The 24,099-nt window shown below is 43.1% G+C and overlaps 1 protein-coding gene across 1 annotated transcript in view; it reads right to left on the bottom strand.

The window, feature by feature from the left end:
* SLC11A1 (solute carrier family 11 member 1) overlaps window positions 1-24,099 on the bottom strand; it is a 71,437-nt gene that overhangs the window by 16,599 nt on the left and 30,739 nt on the right. The window contains exons 8-11 of the mRNA XM_070729594.1: window positions 23,268-23,423; window positions 15,657-15,815; window positions 13,497-13,595; window positions 7,671-7,790 (exon numbers count right to left, since the gene is read on the bottom strand). Coding sequence (XP_070585695.1) covers window positions 7,671-7,790; window positions 13,497-13,595; window positions 15,657-15,815; window positions 23,268-23,423 — 534 coding nt within the window. The remainder of the gene's footprint in view (window positions 1-7,670; window positions 7,791-13,496; window positions 13,596-15,656; window positions 15,816-23,267; window positions 23,424-24,099) is intronic.

A 24,099-nucleotide genomic window follows, 5' to 3' on the forward strand; every position in this document is an offset into this window, starting at 1 on the left:
GGGAGAGGACCGACCCCTGAGGCACCCCACAAGGGAGAAACCTAGGAGTCGACCTCTGGCCCCCCACTAACACTGACTGCGACCGGCCAGAGAGGTAGGAGGAGAACCACTGAAGGACAGTGCCTCCCACTCCCAACCCCTCCAGCCGGTGCAGAAGGATACCATGGTCGATGGTATCGAAAGCCGCTGAGAGGTCAAGGAGCACCAGGACAGAGGATAAACCCCTGTCCCGGGCCCGCCAGAGATCATCCATCAACGCAACCAAAGCGGTTTCCGTGCTGTAACCGGCCCTGAAACCCGACTGCTGGGGACCTAGATAATCGGCTTCTTCCAAGGACCGCTGGAGCTGGAGTGCCACCACCTTCTCGACAACCTTCCCCATAAAGGGAAGGTTGGAGACTGGACGATAGTTGTTAAGTACGGCTGGGTCCAGAGAGGGCTTCTTGAGGAGGGGGCGCACAAGCGCTTCTTTATAGAGTGATGGAAAAACTCCCCTCCCCAAGGAAGCGTTGGTAATCTCCTGGGCCCAGCTCCGTGTCACCTCCCTGCTGGCCGAAACCAACCAGGAGGGACACGGATCCAGTAAACAGGTGGCGGAACTCACAGCTCCGATGGCCTTGTCCACTTCATCAGGTGTCACCAGATCAAACTCTTCCCAGACCGGTGGACAAGTACGTGCCCCAGTCACCTCGACTGACTCGTTGTCAGTCGACTCTGTTACACAATTGGAGTCGAGATCGGCCCGGATCCGAGCGACTTTATCAGCGAAAAACGTGTTAAAATCCTCGGCACTACTCTGTAAGGGCTCCCCAACTCCCCCCTGGTTGAGAAGGGAGCGGGTCACCCTAAACAGAGCGGCCGGGCGGGATTCCGCTGATGCAATCAAGGCGGCATGGTACGCGCATCTTGCCGCCTTGAGCGCCACTTTGTAAGTCTTAATAAAAGCTCTTACAAGTGTTCGATCGGATTCAGACCTACTCTTCCTCCATCGCTTCTCTAGACGTCTCTTTTGGCGTTTCAACTCCCGGAGCTCCTCGTTGAACCATGGGGCTCTACGGGGTCTAGCGCCATGAAGAGGTCGCAAAGGCGCAATCCGGTCAAGAGCCCCCGCTGCAGCCCTGTTCCAGGCCTCCGCGAGAGACTCCGCCGAACTGTGGACGAGTGCCTCTGGAATAACCCGAAGCGCCGTCTGAAAGCCCTCTGGGTCCATCAGGCGCCTGGGGCGGAACATCTTCATTGGTTCCGCCTCCCTGCGGGGGAGGATTGGAGCCAGGAAGTCAAGCCGTAGTAGAAAATGGTCTGACCATGACAAAGGCAACACTTCTAAGCCCCTTAGTCTCAGACCATTACTCAATTGCTCGGAAAGGAATACCATGTCAGGTGCGTGCCCTCCCTCGTGAGTCGGACCCTGAACTACTTGAGTCAGGTCCACGGCTGTCATGGTGGCCATGAACTCCTGTGCCAACCCAGAGGTTTCGCCGAGTGACGGCAGATTGAAGTCCCCCAAGACAATAAGTCTGGGGAACTCTACCGCCAACCCGGCTACCTCCTCGAGTAGCACAGGCAGGGCTTTTGACACGCAGCTGGGAGGCAGGTACGTGAGAAATAAGCCCACCTGAACTCCTAAGTCCAACTTCATCAAGAGAGACTCGCAACCCGCTATTTCCGGAGCAATGAGTCTACGCAGGCAAAGGCTCTCCCTGGCTACAATAGCCACTCCTCCCCCCCTCCCCTGGGGTCGCGGTTGATGCCATATCTGAAACCCGGCTGGGCAAATTTCAGAGAGAGGAACACCTCCCTCCGGGCCCAGCCAGGTTTCAGTAATACATGCCAGGTCGGCCTCCTCATAGATAGAAGAGGGAGAGGGAGGGAGGGAAGGAGAGAGAGAGAGAAAGAGAGAGAGAGATGGAGAGAGATGGATAGCCTGTTGAATCATACACACGCCCCCATGGAAGAATAGGCTCAGAGTATAACACTGGAAAAGCACCACTGGCTGGAGGCGGAAAGAAAAATCAGAACAATGGGGGAGACTAAACAAGAAGCTTATTTTTGGTTCTTGATGCTTTTAATAGTCACAAGAATCCTTGGAGCCATTCTCTGTCCTCATTTGTACATAACTTTCACTTGAAACCACACTTTTCCACATACCATTCTTCTGCCTAAAGAGGATCTGCCTGCTATAAATGCATTGAAATCTATGCAGTATTGAAATGTGAACTAAAACTTTGCTTAAATTGCAGCTGTTGACTCCAATGGCCATCAGTTATGGGGTCACCCCAATGAGTTTGCTCCAATGGCCATCACTAAAGGGGTTCACCCTGTGCAGAAACACTGCTAATTAGTTAGTTTGTTTTAGTTAGTCTACTTTATTCGCACAACAAAATTAAATGCCATCTTCAGTGTACATTATAAAATAAAACACACACATCCATTGCATTCTATACAATTGAATTGAAAACCCGATATTGCATTAATATTGCACTATACAGTAGAATTCAACATGGTTACTGCTCTGGGATAGAAGGTGTTTCTCAGGCTATTTGTCCTTGCTTTATTATCCTATACCAGTGATGGCGAACCATTTTTGGTTTGCATTCCAAAAGGGGTGTGTGTGAGTGTGCTGGCATGTGTGCACATGCCCACACCCCGTCCCTCCCCCCATGCATGCACAACCCCCCCCTATCCGTGCTGCCCCCATGCATGCACAACAGGACTTTCTGAAGCCTGGCAGGTGAAAAAAAAAATGCCCAAATGGGCAAACAGCAACAGAGCAGTCAATGCCTGGAATGCACTACCTGACTCAACCTCACCCCATTCCTAAGAGGTATGTAATGGGCGTGCATAAGCGCACCACTGTGTCTATCGTCCTTGTCCTACTGTCCCATTGCCTAATTTACCTGCACCAATTTTGCTAAGGTTTATCTTTATACCAATACCTATTACCTTGTATATATTTGACAAATAAATAAATAAAAATGAACGAATGAACGAGCGAATGAATGAATGAATGATAGGTCAGGTCAGAAAATGGGGCAAAACTTGTTTAACAAATGTCTTACATAGCAACAGAAATTTTGGGCTCAGTTGTGTCTATCTATCTATCTATCTATCTATCTATCTATCTATCTATCTATCTATCTATCTACCTACCTACCTACCTACCTATCTATCTCTCATCTATCCATCCATCCATCTATCCCATCCATCCATCCATCCATCCATCCATCCATCCATCCATCCATCCATCCATCCATCCATCTATCTATCTATCTATCTATCTATCTATCTATCTATCTATCTATCTATCTATCTATCTATTAGAGTTGGAAGGGACCTTGTAGATGATCTAGTTCAACCCACTGCTTGAGCAGGAGATCCTACACCAACCCAGACAAACGGCAGTCCAATCTCCCCTTGAAAGTTTCAAGTGTTGGAGTGCTCACAACCTCTGCAGCCAAGCTGCTCGCTCCACTGGCTGATCGCTCTCACCGTCAGAAAGTTCCTCCTTATTTTCAGGTTGAATCTCTCTTTGATCAGCTTCCATCTCTTATTCCTTGTTTGCGCCCCCTAGTGCTTTGGAAAACAGCCCGACCCCCTCCTCTATGTGGCAGCCCCTCAAATATTGTAAACTGCTATCATGTCCCCTCTGGACCTCCTCTTTGCTAGACTATCCATGCCCAATTCCTGCAACCTCTCTTCCTTTGTTTTAGTTTCCAGCCCCTAATTATCCTGGTTGCTCTCTTCTGCACTTTCTCTAGAGTTTCAATGTCTTTTTTGTAATGTGGTGATCAAAACTGAATGTAGTAGGGGTTTTTTTCCAGGGCTATCTGTGCAAATCTAACCAATAAAGATCTCTTTCTCAGTGGTCTTTGGCTACTCTATTTCTGAAATTGGGTTGGGGTCTGCATTCCCGCGCTTGCATTCTCAGGCCATCCTGGCTGGGGATGAAAGCCCTGGGGCCCAGCATAATTGAAGTACAGATTGGGGAAGACCATCTTAAAATTAGGCCCAGAGCATCCGGTAGCCTGGGACAGCATGTGAATCAAATTAGGGGAAATCAGATAAGTGTGCACAAACTGTATGTTTGTGTGGGTGTAGTACAGCGTAAAAATGATTTTGGGAGGGAGCCCATTTTAAAGATATTATCCAGAGGAAACTTATCCAGTGTTAATCATGATAACGCTTATAGAGAATATATGCTTCTCAATGCTGGTTGTTATGGAATCAAGTGGAAGACTATTGCATTCCTCCTCCATTTACAAGGTTTCTGGAGACATTTAGTAGACTGCGGGGGTTCACAAAGTTGCTTTGATTTGTCTGGTCATTTCTGAATAGCAGATTAGCAAATCATTAGACCATAGATGGCAGCAATGCTGCCATCATTAGACCATAGATGGCAGCATTGTAATTTCTTGAAGTCCTGGTTTGGCCCAAGTCCCATTAAATGTCTTCAGCTAGCTTTATATGGGATTATATCCTGGAGGCTAATTTATTTATTTAATTCAATTTTTATGCCGCCCAACTGCCTAGGGCAGTGTTTCCCAACCTTGGCAACTTGAAGATATTTGGACTTCAACTCCCAGAATTTCCCAGCCAGCGAATGCTGGCTGGGGAATTTTGGGAGTTGAAGTCCAGATATCTCCAAGTTGCCAAGGTTGGGAAACACTGCCCTAGGGACTCTATTAAGCTTTAGTTATCCTGTCTTGAAAAAGGCACATTTTAACCAATTGCCTTTAATGATTTATAGATATATTTCCACTGCTTTTCTGGATTTTTTTTTTTTTGAAGTTTGATGCAACAGACGCCATCTAAAACAAGAACAATAAAACCCTAACACCTATAACAAAACTTATCTGACCAAGTATTAGGGATTAGAGGCTAAAACATATGAAGAATGGTCGCAAGAACTGGGCATGGCTAGTTTAATGAAAAGAAGGACCAGGGGAGACATGATAGCAGTATTCCAATATCTCAGGGGTTGCTACAAAGAAGAACGAATCAAACTATTATTCAAAGCACCTGAGGATAGAACAAGAAGCAATGGGTGGAAACTAAACAAGGAGAGAAGTAATTTAGAACTAAGGAGAAATTTCCTGACAGTTGGAACAATTAATCAGTGGAACAGGTTGCCTCCAGAAGTTGTGAATGCTCCAACACTGGAAGTTTTTAAGCAGATGTTGGACAATCATTTGTCTGAAATAGTGTAGGGTTTCCTGCCTAAAGCAGGGGGTTGGACTAGAAGACCTTCAAGATCCTTTCCAACTCTGTTTTGTTTTTGTTATCGTTGTTGTTGTTGTTGTTGTTGTTGTTATTATTATTATTATTATTATTATTATTATTATTATTATTATTATTATTATTATTATTATGTACAAGCTGTGGTCTAACTTCACCTCCAAAAAATATCTTTGACTAACAGTAGAAAGAAAAAAAAAGCAAAGAGAGACATACTGTAACTAGGAAAACACCTCCTGTGCCTGTGCAAGAGACTCTGTTTTGTTGTATCTACCTGCATGAAAATATAACATCATTAAACGGCTCTGAAATGGAATTCAGAGGAGACCTGGCTCATGTTAAGCCTTTAAATATGGGCCCAGCAGTAGTCTTGGTCTGCTGCTGTGCTGTCAATCATACTGAACTTCCACTCAATAATTTTTTGGCATTGTGCACTCAATCTACCCCTGCAATGTTAATTGTCTCCAATACTTATAATGTAGCTTTGTTGTGGAGCATTGTGGGAAATTAAAATGATAGTTAGGCAAGTTATGCGGGAATAGCTGGAGGGCTATTACCCATGGCCATGTTAAAATAATTTCATTGGGATCGTAGGTGGAGGAGGGGGTTCTCCTTACTAGATCGGAGTCTAGTGAGTTTCAAATCCCCAGCATCAGTTCTGTATATCCACCTGTCAAAACTCCTCCATCTATGCTCATGAAAGCACTATGGTCTGACTTGACTAGTCAAAGCAGAGCATTGGATTAGTCATCCAAATAACTGCTAAAGTAGCATTGATGGTAGATTATTTCACACTGGCTGGTGATATCCTGAAAGGGGAAAGTGAAAGAAAGCTATAGGTCTTAATTAATAGTTTTATTAAAGTTTGTTGCATGAGGATCAATTCCAGAAGTACACACAGATAACTGGTTCAGCTGGATTCATTAATTTCTTTATAAACATAGTAATAGATGAATTTACAATATCATTAGCAGAGTTCTTCAATTTATCAGGTTTCTCCAAAAATAAGACCCTGTCTTATACTAATAATAATAATAACTAATAACAACAGAGTTGGAAGGGACCCTGGAGATCTTCTAGTCCAACCTCCTGCTTAGGCAGGAAACCTTACACTATTTCAGACAGATTGTTGTCCAACATCTGCTTAAAAATTTCCAGTGTTGGGCATTATATTTTTTTGAGTCCTGAAATAAGTACTTGGCTTTATTGCCATGCGCTCAAAAGCTTATTATCAGGGGATGTCTTATTTTGGGGGAAACAGAGTAGTTACACAAACAGGAGAGTTAGTTTCATTTCAGCAGAGCAGACAAGCACAGAGTGGACAGAGAGCAGAGAGTGGGGACTGGAGCCACACCTAGCCTTAAGCTTAACTTCCAGTTTCAATTCTCTGCATAGACTCAGAAGTGTTTAACTCCTATTGGCTGACTTAGTTGCTATGCCTATTCATTGGCTGACCTTGTTAACATGGCTCTCCCAGTTCATGAATATCTTAACAAATTTTGGTTGATGTGTCAAGCAAACCCTAAATTCAGGACACTACTTTAAGTATTTTACTTTATTTTATTTTATTGATTTTGTCCATTACACAATGAGGGTTATAGAGGATATACTCATAGAAAAATATATAAAAGAAAGAATAGAAGAGAAGATATAGGAATAAAAAATACAAGTTTGAGAATTTTTCTCTATTTAAGTCTCTTTGGCCGTATTTTAGAATTAGAAGAGAAGAATTAAGTAATTAAAGAGGAACAATGCAGTCCTAGATATTCTTAATCAGAATCAGCTTCAATAGATTCAGCAGGACTTAAATTCACCCAGTTCGAGTAGCAAGACAGAGCAGGACACCACTTTAAGTAGCAAGACAGAGTAGAGTGCATTGGGGCAAAAAAAAGAAAAGAAACAGTGGTAGTGTGGAAAGCAAATCCCAGACCAATAGTTTTCACCTTAATAATAGCATATGAACTGTGCCATGGGAAAAAGATATTTTAAGAGGATAAAATTAGTCTAGACTTTAAAAGACATATAGAGAAAATGGGAGAAAATATGAGAGGAGGGAGTTGAGGAGACGTCAGGAAAGATGATAAGAGAAATGGGAACATTGAAAAAATAGCAATCAGAAATTATATATGAATCAGGAAACATCTGGTTTTCACACTTATTTTGACAAAGGCACATCAAGACATAGTGATACTAGCGCGGGGCATATATGAAAGCAAAGAAAGACAAAGTCTAGAATGTTGAGATTTCTTCGTTTGCATTTTGTAATTTAAAAGCAAAGAAAACTATAGTTACATTGCCTTATATTTAACAAGGCTTTTATATCTATTTTAGGGGCAGGCAGACACCATTATCTCAACCTCTGCCAGGGTTGAATGTCAGTCCTCCCAGCTCCCCATTCCCCAATTTAATACACACATCTTCAGGTATTTTCTCACCTCCATAACAAACTGCCCCGCATAGGTTCCTGTCATGGTTGAACTTTGACCTGCTGCAAGGATTCCAACAGCCCAGATGTAGAGAGCAATGGGCCCAAAGTAGCACCCCAGGATAATTCCCTGTGTAGAACAAATGACAAACATTCATGGCTTGCATTCCACAACACACATCTTCATTGTACTATATAAAAATGCATTAAATCATTTTGACTTCATCCTGCAAAGGTCCACACAGCTGCTCACCACCCCACTTGTCCAAGCCTAACATTACAGCGAGGATAGCAAGAACCTAAAGCAGTGTTTTTCAACCAGTGTGCTGAGACATGGTCAGGTGTGCCCTGAAGAAGGAAGCTCAGGTTCCAGTTTCGCAACTTTTTGCTGAGAGCAAGAGAGAGAGAGAAAGAGCAAGAGAGAGAGAGAGAGAGAGAAAGAGAGAGAGAAAGAAAGAAAGAGTGCAAGAGAAAGAAAGCAAGAGAGAGAGAGAAAAGGAGAGGAAGGGGAAGAGAGAGAGAAATGAGCAAAGAGGGGAGGAAAAAAGAGAAACGAGAAAATGATTGAGGCAGAGAATGAGAGGAAAGAGAGAGAAACAAAACAGAGAGAGAAATGACTCTTGATTTAAAGCATATGATAAAAAGCACCCAAAGAATAAGAGAGAGAAAAAACCCAGCCCTCACTTGGTTTTGGAAATGGTTCAAGAGTGTATACACAAACACACACACACACAAGGAGGGGAGGAGACAGGGATGGAAAAAGAGAGGAGAGTGTCTTAGAGCAGCGTTTCCCAACCGGTGTGCCGCGGCACACTAGTGTGCCGCGAGACATCGTCAGGTGTGCCGCGTCGAGAGGCGGCGGAGGAGAGTGGGCGGATCGGGCGGGCAATGGGGCAGGGCGGAGAAGCCAGGGGCGCGTTTGGCCGGAGGCACCTACTGCCGCACCTCCCTGCCCCTGCCTCCCCACGGTGCCTCCGGCCAAACGCGCCCCTGGCTTCTCCGCCCTGCCCCATTGCCCGCTCAATCCGCCCACTCTCCTCCGCCGCCGCCTCCTGCCTTGGGGCGAGCAATCCGGGAGTCCGGGACTGTGTGGCTTTGCGCCATGAAGAGAAAACGGCCGACTTTTCCCTGCTGCTGTTTTCTCTTCATGGCGCAAAGCCACACAGTCCCAGACTCCCGGATCGCTCGCTTCTCCGGTCAGCAAAGCCATCTGCCCAGGAAAGCGCCGCACTGGCCGGAGAAGCGAGCGATCCGGGAGTCCGGGACTGTGTGGCTTTGCGCCATGAAGAGAAAACGGCAGCAGGGAAAAGTCGGCCGTTTTCTCTTCATGGCGCAAAGCCACACAGTCCCGGACTCCCGGATCGCTCGCTTCTCCGGCCAGCGCGGCGCTTTCCTGGGCAGATGGCTTTGCTGACCGGAGAAGCGAGCGATCCGGGAGTCCGGGACTGTGTGGCTTTGCGCCATGAAGAGAAAACGGCCGACTTTTCCCTGCTGCCGTTTTCTCTTCATGGCGCAAAGCCACACAGTCCCGGACTCCCGGATCGCTCGCTTCTCCGGTCAGCAAAGCCATCTGCCCAGGAAAGCGCCGCGCTGGCCGGAGAAGCAAGCGATCCGGGAGTCCGGGACTGTGTGGCTTTCGGCTGGGCTAACGGGAGGCGGCGTGAGGCCGGGCGCTGGGGACGTCTGGGAGGGCGAGGAGGCTGATGGCTGCTGCGCACTCCACTCTCTCTCCGGCTCTCTCTCGCTCTTTCTTTTTCTCTCTGTTGCTGGCGTGGTGAACGAGAGAGAAAGAGAGAGAGAGAAAAAGGAGGGGAGAGAGAATGAGAGAAAGAAAGCAAGAGAAAGAGAGGGAAAGAAAGCAAGAGAGAGAGAGAAAGAAAGGGGGGAAGGAGGGAGAGGGAAAGACATAGAGGGAGGGAAGGAGGGAGAGAGAAAGAGAGCAAAAAAGAGAGGAAGAAAGAAAGAAAGAGGGATGGAGAGAAAGAAGGGAAGGAAGGAAGAGAGAGAAAGAGGGAGGGAGAAATAGAGTGAAATGGAGGAAGAGATATTTTTTTTGTCCAAACTTTTCTTTAGCCCCCCCGCCCTCCCCTTCAGTGTTCCCCAGAATTTTGAAAACATGAATAATGTGCCGCGGCTCAAAAAAGGTTGGGAAACACTGTCTTAGAGTGTCATTTTGTGTCATTTTGGTTGGTGGTGTGCCCCAGGATTTTGTAAATGTAAAAAATGTGCCGCGGCTCAAAAAAGGTTGAAAATCACTGACCTAAAGAACTAAAATTAGAAAGTAATTAGGTAACTCCAATTAAAGTGAAAATGACGGAGTGGAGGAGAGGGAATTTTAAATCAACCACAAGGAAATTTAAAAAGCAATAGAGTGACAACCATGGGTCTCAGACGTCCTCCTCTCCCTACTGCTTAGTATCTTGATGAATCTGCTAGGAGAGGCCATCTATTTAAATGCATATCTCTGGTTAGAAAGGCAATGTAGTACAGTGATGGTGAAACTTTTTTTTGCTTGGGTGCCAAAAGGGTGCACACAATGTGATGGCACGATGGTGCCTCGCCCCCCTGCACTGCCCCCATGTTTCTGAAATTCTGGTTGGCCTCTTAGGCCATTTTTCACTATCCACCGGCTATGAAGGCTTTCGTGAAGCCCGAGGAAGGTGAAAAACAGCCCAACGGGAGAAAACGGCCTCCCCCAGCTCTCCAGAAGGCCAGAAATCAGCTGGCCAGCATGCATAAGCAAGCTGGAGTTGACATAGGGCAAAGCCTGACATGCCCTCATATATGGCTCCACCTGCCACCTGTGGCACCCATGCCATAGGTTCACCATCTCTGATGTAGTAGAATTTGATATATTTGGAAGGTGGGGAGGTACAGACTTGGATTCAAGCCCAGCAAGATGGAGTGAGTTGCAGAATCAGAATTGAAAGCCAACTGATTCTAAAAACAGCTGAACCTCTGTAACTCTAGATGGGGCTGTAGTCCCTGTTGTGGCCCACCAGTGGCTCGTGCAGATGATAAGCAGATCCGGTTCAAGAGATGACCAACTTGGTGATGCGCCAGCATCCTGTACAGCTGGCACATGAGTCGGATAGTGGGGAGGATGGCGAGGACTCGGTGCAGAGGCAGAAGTTCAGCCAGGGCCTTTGGAATCTCCAGCACCTCATAGCAGTGATGAGGAAGAAGAAGAGGCTTCTCCCCTTCTTGATGCACAAACACACAGAGCTGCCAAAAGGCAGGAGCGGTTACTCTAGAGGAGGTCTCCTCGGGAGTAAGACAAGGAGCTAATTGGCTACTCCCCTAGTCTACGAAAGAACAGTAGAGGCAGCTGAAAGGCTGCAGGAAACAACAGTTTAAACTCGGGTATGTGTTGTGAATTGTCTTGTGAATCTGTTTCTCTGCTTCGGATTTCTTATCAAGGAAGACTCCTGGGCATTTTGCCAAATCCTTGGACATTACGTGAGTTTTATTTATTTATTTGTTTGTTCGTTCATTTTGTCAAGTACAAATTGGTGGTATACAAAGATATAATAATATTCATATTGATGAAACATTAGGACAGGGGACAGAAGGCATGCTGGTGCACTAATGTACGCCCCTTACTGACCTTTTAGGAATTGGGAGAGGACTAATTACATAACAAGAACTAATTGCATTGTTTTGGGTTAAGACTGTCTGAATTTACTGCAGCTGCTAATGAAGATTAAGTAGCAGCTGACTTTCTGCAAGACGTGATTGGTTTCTGACCTGTGTTTGTGCCTTCACTGCTCAGCCTATTATTAGCAGTGGTTCATTGATTAAACTAAGTTCACTCAAACAGTATGTTTCTGATACGTTCATAACTAGGGGCAGAACAGTCCCTAAGAAAAAGTTGGCTCAAAATCTGGAGGCACTTCTGAATTGCAGGTGGGGAGGCCATGGCTAGAAAGCTCTTTACATCTTATATGCCAGTTAAAACCATTTCTGGAAAAAGGAAGCTTTGTTAATGATTGCTCATGTCTTTGTCCACGCTTGTCTGGACTACTACAATGCCAATCAACCCTTGCACACCAGTTGGAAGCTTCGGCTGGCTCAGCATGTGGTGACAAAGTAATTATGGACGTCCCTAGGTTTGCCCATAAAACATTATTATGGCAACTGCATTGCCTGTGAGTTGCTTGTCAGTGCAAGTCCTTCGGAGAACAGAAGCAGATGAGTGGTCATCTGGGGCAGGGGTGTGTTAAGAAGTGTGCAGAACAACCCTTGGGTTGTCAAGGACACACACAGAGGAAAACGTGGGATAGATATATATCCAGGTGAGATGAGTAATTATTCAATCATATAGATTAAAGCAGTGTTTCCCAACCTTGACAACTTGAAGATATTTGAACTTCAATTCCCAGAATTCCCTAGCCAGCATTCGCTGGCTGGGGAATTCTGGGAGTTGAAGTCCAGATATCTTCAAGTTGCCAAGATTGGGAAACACTGGATTAAAGTGTATAAAATAGTGCTTACTTTAGAAATAGCACAGTCAACACAATAATAATAATAATAATAATAATAATAATAATAATAATAATAATAATAATAATAATAATATTACAAGCTTTTCTTTGTCTTACATATCAGACATACATTACAGCTTACAAGCCCATCAAACTAACACAGAGTTTACTACATCAGTCTCAGTGAATCAGCAGAAAGAACAGAGAGAGAGAGAATCATGCTTTCTGGCTCCCTCTTATGGCAATTTGCAACACTACCTCTTAAAGCTATAGTTCAATACATACAATTATCCATTGTTAACTTGTTTATATATTGCCAACCCAATTGTTTTGTACATAATACTAACAAGTATCAAACTCAATGCCCACGAGCCACATCTGGCTCACGGGGTGTTTAGAACTGGCCCAGGCGACCACCCTGGGAAGAGCGAAGGACCTGCCCATGGGGTCTCGGGAGAGCCACATGCAGCCCACCTGAGCTCCATTTACAGCTGCAACAGCCTCTGGCTACTTTACGTCAGCAAAAACAGAGCTCGGGAGGGTTGCGCTTTCGCTGGCAGAGCGCTTGGGCCACTACTGGTGTCTTCAACACAAGTGATGTTGAGTTGGCCCCGCTCATCCTGGCCATGCCCCCTAGGCCCCCTTGAGGTCAAACACAGCCCTGATGTGGCTCTCAATGAAATCAAGCTTTGACATCCCCAATCTGAAGATTCTACGATGGTGATGGCAAACTGTTTTTTGTTCAGGTGCCAAAAAGGCGCGCACATGAGCGATAGCGCATGCATGCTTGCCCACACCCATTTTTTTTAATTTAATTTAATTTAATTTTATTTTATTTTATTTATTTCATTTCATTTCATTTCAATTTATTTTATTTTATTATTTTATTTTATTTTATTTTATATTATTTTATTTTATTTTATTATTTTTATTTTTATGCCACCCCTCTCCAAGGACTCGCAATGCCTTTCTCCTCATGCATGCGCACACAAAACCGCCCCCTGCACTCTCTCCCCCCCCCCCCACACATGCGCGCAGGCCTCACTGATGCCTCCAAACTTCCAGTAGGCCCATTGTGCCATTTTTTGCCACCCACAAACTCCGGACACTTTCCTGAAGCCTGGGGAGGGCAAAATATCCTCCCCCACCCTCTGGAAGGCCAAAAATCAGCTGGCCAATGGGCACACACTGCTGGAACTGACATAGGCCAACTTCTCGCATTCCCTCAGATATGGCTTCGCGTGACATGGGGGGCAGACATGCTACAGGTTCACCATCACTGTTCTACGCTGTTCATTTGTTTTGTATCACCACCAATGTGGATCATTGCCACCATTTTGCTGGATACTTACCCCTTGGAAAATATCCACAGTCACAGAATCATTTTTGGGGGGAAAGTTGGGGAAAATGCTCTGATTCACGAATAAGCTCTGATTGGCGCAGACATCATGCTGGATTATATAAGACAAAAGGAAAAAATAACACCCCAAAATTGTTTTATTAGAAATCAGAAACAGGTCTATTACAGGCATTTGGGAGCAGCAAATTCCTGCACTCTTTGCTGGGCCATAAAATGACCAGCCTGCTGTTTGAGAAATTGTAGGATAACTTTACCTTAAATCTCTTCAGAGCTATTCATTTCTTCCAATATTCCTTGTCATCCCCTTTTGTATCTGTGTGTAAAATCTCTAGAACAAATTGCAACTCTCACACAAATAGGTGGGCTCTGCAGGTCTGTCCTTATGCACCTTCCCATCACTTGCACCCCTCTTTTTTTCTAGCCTTCACTGTCTATATTGGCAAGCTTCCTGTATTTAGTGGTAGGGACACTTCTCTTACATGGCAATGAGGTAAAAATCTGCCTCGGTTTTCTTCCTTTTCACAACTGGTAAAGGGAAGCTTTGACTCCATTGGTTTGCATGAATGAGTTCCTGTTTCTTTAATTCCCAGTCATTGAAATATCACTTGCATACTATAGAACAGTGTTTCCCAACCTTGGCAACTTGAAGATATTTGGACTTCAACTCCCAGCATTCCCCAGCCAGCATTCCCCAGCCTTCAACTCTGGGAGTTGAAGTCCAAATATCTTCAAGTTGCCAAGGTTGGGAAACACTGCTGTAGAACATTCTACCAGATGGGCTAAGATAAGTAAATAGGAAGAGGATGGCCAATTCCTATTTGGCTGAAGGAATAACTCACTCTCTTCCCACCCCCATCCCCCAAAAAAATCTTTTTAGGGAAATAGAGGAAACAAGACAGAAAAAAGCATACAGAACAAGGTCTCTGGGATTATTTTTGGAATAACTCTGTTCTGGGTCACATGACTCGAAGGGAAGAGAAAGTGTGTTTGTGTGTGTGTGTGTGAGAGAGACACACACACAAAGAGAGAGAAAGGGAGAGAGTATGTATGTGAGAGACAGTATGTGTGTGTGAGGGAGTGTGTGTGTGTGTGTGAGAGTGTGTAAGAGAACAGTGTGTGTGCGAGAATGTATGTGAGAGAGTATGTGTGTGAGAGAGTTTGTGTATGTGAGAGAAGAGTGTGTATGTGAGGGGGTGAGACTGAGAAAAGGAGATAGTGTGTGTGTGAGAAACTGTGTGTGTGTGTGTGTTGAGAGAGAATGTGTGTGAAAGAGTGTGAGTGAGTGAGAGATAGTGTGTGTGTGAGAATGTGTGTGTGTGAGAATGTGTGTGTGGGAGAGAGTGTGTGTGAAAGAGTGTGAGTGAGTGAGTGAGTGAGAGTGTGCGTTAGAGTGTGTTTGTGTGTGTGAGAGTGTGAGAGTGTAAGAGAAGAGTGTGTGTGCAAGAATGTGTGTGTGTGTGTGTGAGAGAGAGTTTGTGTATGTGAGAGAAGAGTGTGTGTGTTTGAGTGTGTGTGTGTGAGAGAGAGAGAGAGAAAGAAAGGGAGAGAGTATGTGTGTGAGAGACAGTATGTGTGTGTGTGTGTGTGTGTGAAGAGACAGAGAGAATATGTATGAGAGTTTGTGTGTGTGTGTGAGAGAGAGAGAGAGCACTTAAAATAGATGGGTTAGCCACATCCTAAGCCACTGTCTAAGTGCTTCTCCCATGAGAATGCACTGGGTGATTTTCTTTCCTGCTTTTTGAAAAAAAATCTCTATATCCCCCAGCTTAATCTGACTCTGTCCTAATTGGTTGATTGATTCATGTCTATCTATATTTCGCTTCTCCCTCCCAATTTGACCCTCTTTGTTTCCTTTTTGGGAGAGCTCTTAGGCTAATGGACAGACAGGATCCCCTAGTCCAGAGGTAGGCAAAGTTGGCTCTTCTGTGACTTGTGGACTTCAACTCCCAGAATTCCTGAGCCAATCATGCCAGCTCTGGAATTCTAGGAGTTGAAGTCCACATGTCATAGAAGAGCCAACTTTGCCTACCCCTGCGCCTAGTCCGTTTCTATCATTTTCTATGGTCAAAAGAATAAAAGGCTACATACATGCAAGGGGAAAAAAGAACTGTAGATGTTGATGTCAGAGTTGCCTTGCGGGCTCCCGACTTACCGCTTCCTGATTGGTGTGTTGGAAAAAAGCCTGGCCAAACACGGACATGACGAAGAGATTGATGAGGAAGGAAACAAAGAGTGCGATGGTGGATTCGATCAGAAAGTACATATTAGCTTCTTTCACTGCTTTCTGGTTGGCGCGATCCACTTCTCGGGTCTGTCGGGGGAAAACAATGCAATAGTTTCTACCTTTATGTATGCCACAGGGGTGCTCCAGTGGTCTTGCCCCCTCCCCATAGGACACAGGATGTTGGGGCACAGAGGATTGCTGTATTGCCAACATGGGTGGTCTTTGGGCCTGGTTTCCCCAAATATCCCATTGTAAAAATTCTGTTTTGTTTTATTTTGTTTTGTTTTGTTTCATTTTATTTCACTTCATCATTTATTTTGTCGAACAAGCCACCCCGAGTTCTCAGAGAGGGGTGGCATACAAATCTAATAAATAAATAAAGCATAGGATTGTAGTTTGTATAAGCATAATGTAAGTAGTAAGTAATGATAAAAGAGGACAATAAGACTGCAGGACAGGGTCGATAGGCAGAGTGGTGTGCTTATGCATGCCCCTTGGTTTGGGAAAAGTCTGTTGTAACTTTCTTTCTTTCTTTCTTTCTTTCTTTCTTTCTTTCTTTCTTTCTTTAAATTAAATTAAATTTATTTGTTTGTTTTCCAGTTGAAGGTGCCTAGGTGGTGACAGCTGTGACCCAAACATGGGAAAAGACAAATTTCCTAAGGTGTTAGGAACGAAAGCTTCCATTCTGGTGCCTTGGAGCAATATTTACAATCCAACCAATCAGGCATTTGCAGTGGGAGTGTCCCTCTGAACTTCCTGCCAATCAGCTTAAAGCTCTGTTGGGAGAATTGGTGCTAGACTTATGGTTGGGGGTCACCACAACATGAGGAACTATATTAAGGGGTCACGGCATTAGAAAGGCATCTGTGAGGGATAAAAAGTGCCCCAAACTTGACAATACATAGGAAGACAACTGAAATCGATCCAGTGACAGTGTGGGTGAGGTCATCTATAAGACAAGTCTAGAGATGGGTTCATGCTTCACAATAACCTCTGTTTAGAAGCCCCAACTCACTATCCCAAAAGGTGAGAAGTCAAGGATGAGGTTTTTATTCCAAGTAAGTCATTCTAGGACTGCCAAAAATATATTGAGTTTAAGAATCTTGTTATATATTTATGCGTGCAGCCTCAGGGTTTAAACCCTGGATTCCTTTCTCCTGCCCTCATCAAAGACATTTTGCAGCCTGTATTTTCAGGCTTCAATGTTAATGGCACCGCACTGTGTTTACACAATCATCTGCTGGTGTATTCTCAGGCTTCTTATTTCCTGCCTTGTCAGCTTCAGTCCTGGTACCTTCCATGGAGCTATCACATGCTTTTTTTCATCCAGCGTGACATATAAATGGCTTTGGGCTATGTGCAACCATTAAGGCTTCTTGAATAAAACATGCTTTGAAATAATATTGGCTAAGCATTACACAGACCGCTTTCACACATACTTATTATTTCTTAATATCTGGGAGGTACGTATTGTTTTAGTGATAAAGAGTATAGTGATAATTAGACTTTTGAGTTTGCATAGATAGTTATTTTAACTGAAAACACTGCAGTGGTATGTCAGATTTACTATATTACTTTTCATTATAGTTTTGTTAGTAATTATAATTGTAATTATAACTGCAGTAGGACAGGTTTTTCAACGTAGTAAGCCAGGAAAAGGGAAACGTTTGAAACAGGAATAACATTTTGGAAGTGCTAGTTTAATGGTGGCTATTCTAACAAGAAAACTTCTATTTCAATTTATCACAAAAACATTATAATTTTAAAACTGGTATCAACATTTTCTAATCACTGCTGCTAAATATCTAAATCCATCCTAAGTGGATTTCCAAAGGCATTTTTTGCAACACCTTAATCAACATCAATTAGCACAGAAATGATTTATGAAACTTTATTTCTATGTCACTGTGGGAAATGTATTAAAGTTTTAATTAGAGAATATTTTGGTCAGAATTCACCAAAAAAGTAATTATGTCATCTGCAAATAGGTTTATTATATGATACTTCCTTTTTTTTAATGTTAAAATTTTGAATATTCTTATTCCACCTAATACTCTGTTGATTAGCACTTATGTAGTCATGCCTGACCTCGTGTTCAAATCCAGATTAATATGTAATAAGGCCATGCATTTGATGAGAGACTTTAGTCTTCAGTTTCTATTATTGTTTAATTAAGATATTCTGCATGTTTCTCAATTAATTTAATAATGTAGGTGTTTACTAATGATTTAGTTAATGGTTTCAGAATTGTCTGGATTGACTTATTCACATAATAATATTTTGTAAAAGTACTGTTACTTACTGTATAATTTGCTTCCCATATAAATGCTTTCTAATAAGTTTTCATGTCATCCTTCCATTTTCAACCTGAATAGTAACTTGAAAGTAATTTTGTATTCCCGTACATATAATTAACTTTGGTCCAATTAATTAAAGACCCATTACTTAATAATTAAGAATCCAATTTTGTTATGTGTAAAGGAATAGTAGTGCTCAGATTAAAATGATATAATATGACATGGCACGATCAGAAATGGTTGTTCGTTCAAATGTATACTTGCTAATCAAATCAAATTAAAGTGCCATCTAATCATAATTAAGTTTTATAGTTTAGCGCTGTATTATGCATAATATTTAACTGCTGAGTTACTCCTCCTCCAGATATTAGTCCTGATAAACTTTGAGCAACATTGTTCATTTCGATAGATAAAAAATGCAAAAGAATGCTCTATCTACTCGTTAAGCATTCCCTGCTAATACAAATTTCAACTTTTATCTATTTATTTAAAATAAATGTCCAATTTAGTAAGTAGTGTACAAGTGCACTAAAATGCCTTCCGTCCCCTGTCCTATTGCTCTCCTATATCTCCTATACCTTTCTTCTATTCCTATACTGTATCTCTTCTTCTACTCTTTCATTGATATGTTCTATTACTATATCTTCTTTTCTATTCTTTCTTAGATATATTTTACTATGAGTATCTCCTTTATAACCTTCATCATATATTTTGCTATGTGTATATAGATATATACCCACTAAAACCCTCATTGGGTATTGGACAAAATAAATAAATAAAATAAATAAAAATTCAAAGTCACTCTTCATGACTTAGAGAAAAAATTCAGCAAGGCACTGGAGGATAGCTTTAGCACCTCATTAGGGCTAAAATTAGTGCCTCATTAGGGCTAAAATTAGCGCATCATTAGCTAATTTTAAAAATTAATTTAATTTAATTTTTTTAAAAAAAATTAGCACTTCATTAGGGCTAAAATTAGCACCTCATTAGAGTTTTTAAAAGGTGGAAGATTGCTTCACTTTGTTGGGGCTGAAAAAAGGCTTCTAAAGCCCAGAGGTCCAGCTGATGATTGTCGGACAGAGCAGCAGTGAAAGAAGCAGGCAAAGGGAAGATCTCTTGGCTATCAAAGCAGGAAATATCGCTTCACTCATTAGCAACACATTAGGGCAGGCGTCCCCAAACTTTTTACACAGGGGGCCAGTTCACTGTCCTTGGACTGTTGGAGGGCCGGACTAAAAAAACCCCCTATGAACAAATCCCTATGCACACTGCACATACCTTGTTTTAAAGTAAAAGACAAAATGGGAACGTACTATTTAGAGGGGGAAAGAAGTCTGAAATTCATATATGTTTATGTTTTGTTTTTAATTTTCTTTTGTTAACATCTGATTGGCTATACAAGGTTTTCTTGGTTTGTAGAAAAATGTATAAAGAAAGAAGGAAGCACTTAGGCATAATGATTAATAAGTTAGAAATATAATTGGTGTTGCACTTTTTGAAGGAACATTAAGGAGGGAATTTAATTAAAAGAAAATGAATGTAACTGGATGACAAAATTAGAAAAAAAACCTTTTGCAACATTTTTGATGATTGATATTTGTTACTAACAAAATACCACATTTTATTCATGGAAAATTAGATGGTACACTGTGTTGTTTGAATGTATGTTGAGAGAAATTTTTTTTAAAAATCCCCCCCCCAAAACAGTCCTTCCTTCCTCTGTCCCTCCATTCATTTCATTCTTTCTTCCTTCCTTTCTTCCTTGTTCCCTCCATTTCTCCTTCCTTCCTTCTTTCCTTCCTTCCTTCCCTCCTTCATTCCTCTCCAATTCTCCTTCCCTCCCTCTCTTTCCCTTTTCTTTCTTTCTCTCTTTCTTTTCCCTGTGCTCTTGTCACTCACTGGCGGGCCGGATAAATGGCCTCAGTGGGCCGCATGTGGCCCGCGGGCCATAATTTGGGGACAGCTGCATTAGGGCTTGAAAAAAGCCCAGTAAAAGCTACATTCAGAGTAAAAGATGCACCCAAATTTTCAGCCTCTTTTAGGGGGGCAAAAGGTGCCTCTCATACTCAGAAAAATACAGTATGCGAATCACTGCGGTTGTTAAATTAGTAACCCGTTTGTTAAGTGAATCTGGCTTGCCCATTGACATTGTTGGTCAGAAGGTTGCAAAAGGAGGATCACAGTGACCCCGAGACACTGCAACAGTCATAAATATCCATAAGTTGCCAAGCATCTGAATTTTGATCACATGACCGCAGAAAAAACAATTGCTACCAACCTGCCTTGCATTGAGGACCTGTATACTGCACGAGTCAAAAAGAGGACCGTGCAAATATTTACTGACTCCTCGCATCTTGGACATAAACTGTTTCAACCCCTTCCCTCAAACTGTCGCTACAGAGCACTGCACACCAAGACAACTAGACACAAGAAGAGTTTTTTCCTGAACGCCATCACTCTGCTAAACAAATAATTCCCTCACCACTGTAGAACTATTTATTAAGTCTGCACTATTATTAACCTTATCATTGTTCCCATCACCCACCTCCTCCCACAAATGACCCTATGACTGTAACCTTGTGGCTTGTATCCTTAGGATTTATATTGACTGGTTCCTAATATGATTTGATTGCTTATTTGTACCCAGACTATCATTAAATGTTGTACCTTATGATTCTTGATGAATATATCCTTTCTTTTATGTACACTGAGAGCATATGCACCAAGACCAATTCCTTGTGTGACCAATCACACTTGGCCAATAAGAAAAATTCTGTTTTATTCTATCTCTGCAGAAAAAAAGTATATCTTTGGTTCTCTGTTAATTCACAACTCTTATGGATAGTCCTCATTTAGCAATCATAATTGGAAATGGCAACTTGGTCCTTAAGTAAGGTGGTTGCTAAGTGAAACCATAACTTTGCTTTTGAACTTACTTTAGCTTTCCTTCGCTTTTACAGACCTGTGAGGGCCATTCATATGGGGCCAGGTTGCAAAGTTACTTTTTCATGATTGTCATATCTGCCATATGAGTCCCAGCAACTGGTTAGGTCCCACAGAGTTGGCCTTCTCCAGGTCCCGTCAACCAGACAATGTCGCTAGGTTGGGCCAAGGGGAAGAGCCTTCTCTGTGGGGGCCCCAGCCCTCAGGAATCAGCTCCCCCCAGAGAATCGCACTGCCCCCACTCTCCCTGCCTTCCGCAAGAGTCTTAAGACTCAGTTATATCGCCAGGCTTGGGGCTGATGAATGTTATGTATGGTTGAGATCTGAATGAGTATGATCGATTTTAATATATTGGGGATTTTATGTTAGTTAGCTGGTTTTAATTACAGTGATCCCCCGGGTATTGCGCTCCCGATGATTGCGAAACGGCTATATGGCGATTTTTGAACCCGGAAGTAAAAACACCATCTGCGCATGCGCGCCCTTTTTTTCTATGGGCACGCATGCGTAGATGGCGCCGGGCAGATCAGCTGCTGGGCGGCTTCCCTGGGTCTTCCCCCGTTCGCCGCTCACCCGCCTTCGCCCGGCCACCCGCCGTTCGCACCGCCGTTCGCCCCGGCTCGCCCGCCGTTTGCCCGGCCACCCGCCGTTCGCCCGCCGTTCGCCCGGCCACCCGCCGTTCGCCCGCCGTTCGCCCGGCTCGCCTGCCGCTCGCACCGCCCTTCGCCCGGCCACCCGCCGTTCGCTCGCTGCTCACCCGGCCACCCGGGTTCGTTTGGCTTCGGGACATGCCGGTGGCGACGTTTTAAAACAGCCGCGCGGTTTACCAACTGAGTCCCGAAGTCAAAGGCGAACTTCGGGACTCAGTTGGGAAGCCGTGCGGCTGTTTTAAAACGTCGCCGCCGGCATGTCCCGAAGCCAAACGAACCCGGGTGGCCGGGCGAGCAGCGAGCCCGCCCTTCGCCCGGCCACCCGCCGTTCGCCTCGCTGCTCGCCCGGCCACCCGGGTTCGTTTGGCTTCGGGACATGCCGGCGGCGACGTTTTAAAACAGCCGCGCGGTTTACCAACTGAGTCCCGAAGTCAAAGGCGAACGTGGGCGTGGGCGACGGGGAAACCCCAATCTTTGGCTCCTCGCTGCTGGGAAGTAAAAACACCATCTGCGCATGCGCAGATGGTGTTTTTACTTCCGCAGCGCTACTTCGCGAAAACCCGCTCGTTGCGGGGGGTCCTGGAACGGAACCCTCGCAATGATCGGGGGATCACTGTAATTGGATTTAGCCATTGCATTTAATTGTTCTTATTATATGTTGTAAGCTGCTCCGAGTCCTCAGAGAGGGACGGCATATAAATCAGATAGATGGATAGATAGATGGATAGAGAGATAGATAGATAGATAGATAGATAGATAGATAGATGATAGATAGATAGATAGATAGATAGATAGATAGATGATAGATAGATAGATAGATAAAGATAGATAGATAAAGATAGATAGAGAAAGATAGATAGAGAAAGATAGATAGATGATAGATTGATGGATAGATAGATAGATAAGATAGATAGATAGGTAGGTAGGTAGATAGGTAGATAGGCAGATAGGCAGATAGGTAGATAGGTAGATAGGTAGATAGGTAGATAGATACGTAGGTAGATAGATAGATAGATAGATTGGATAGATTAGATAGATAGATAGATAGATAGATAGATAGATAGATAGATAGATAATTAGATAATTAGATAGATAGATAGATAGATAGATAGGTAGGTAGGTAGGTAGGTAGGTAGATTGGATAGATTAGATAGATAGATAGATAGATAGATAGATAGATAGATAGATAAAAATGGTTGTTAGACAAGGCAGTTCCTAAACCAGGACTAGTTATATCATCTTAAATCTTGAAACACTGCAAAATATGCATATCCTATATCACATGTATGAGGTCAGAGGTGCTAAAAACAAGGAATTTTTACATATAGAGAAGATACTGTGTCTATGCAAGACACGTGGCTGAGATCTGGCCAGCAGGTTGCTATCCTGGTTTGCTTTGCAAAACGCAGTCCCCTACCCACCAACAAATATAATATAAATTGCAACAATCTTTTACTACCGGATAATATATATTGACAATGGGGAATACATTGTATTACCGTATCTTTGCCTTTAGCAGTGCATCACCCTGTCATAAACCATCAGATAACATGTATGAATAACTTTGAAGACACGGATGACATCTTCTTGTTATCAGGAAACTGTTGATCTATGCCCCAAAATAAAGTACCTATCCGTTATACACTGACCTTGACAAGGGAAGAATGTAAATAGATGTTATGGGGCATAATGATGGCTCCAACCAAGCCCACAGCCTGCAGAAGCTGCTCGTGTCCACAGTTCTTGCAGTAAGGAATAAATATCCCTTTCAGCACCTCTTTTTGGTCAGGTTTTACAACCACATACTGCAGAAAGAAGAAGGGAAGATTAGGTAAGATATTTAGCCATTCACATACTAACAGCTGCTAGGATAGCATATGCCCAGCAATGGAAAACAAATAAAACACCAGAAGAAAATTACAATAATCCAAAAAATGCTAGATTGTGCAGAGATGGAAAGGATGTCTAAAAAATTAGAGGGAAAAGAGGACTCAGATCATTACAAGATATGGGGAATTTTTTATGATTGGTTAAAGAAAAGAACAATGGAGAAATAATTAAAATTCAAGCAAAGCAATACGTCAAATAAAAGAAGGGACGTACATAGGTGCACTGGTGTGCCTTTCGTCCCCTGTCCAATTGTCTTTCCTTTCTCTCACTTATCACATATATTTTCTTTCTTTCATATATCCTCTCCTCTAAGTTCACTTTTACCCTTATATATATTACTACATGTCTATTTTTCTTCCTATGTATTTGTGTATTGGACAAATGAATAAATAAATAAAATAAATATTTAGCGACAAGGGAAAATTCTCTGATCGAACACTCAAAAAAGAAGTGGGGAAACTTTTGTTTCCCAAATGCTGTATTTATATGTTTTGTATTTTATTTACTGTTACGTTATATTTATTGTATTGGTTTTTTTTTGTTTATTTGTTGTTTGGTTTATTATCTATGTAAAAAATTTAAAACAAAAAA

The sequence above is a fragment of the Erythrolamprus reginae genome, chromosome 1 (genome assembly GCF_031021105.1).
Source record: "Erythrolamprus reginae isolate rEryReg1 chromosome 1, rEryReg1.hap1, whole genome shotgun sequence".
NCBI classification, from domain to species: domain Eukaryota; kingdom Metazoa; phylum Chordata; class Lepidosauria; order Squamata; family Dipsadidae; genus Erythrolamprus; species Erythrolamprus reginae.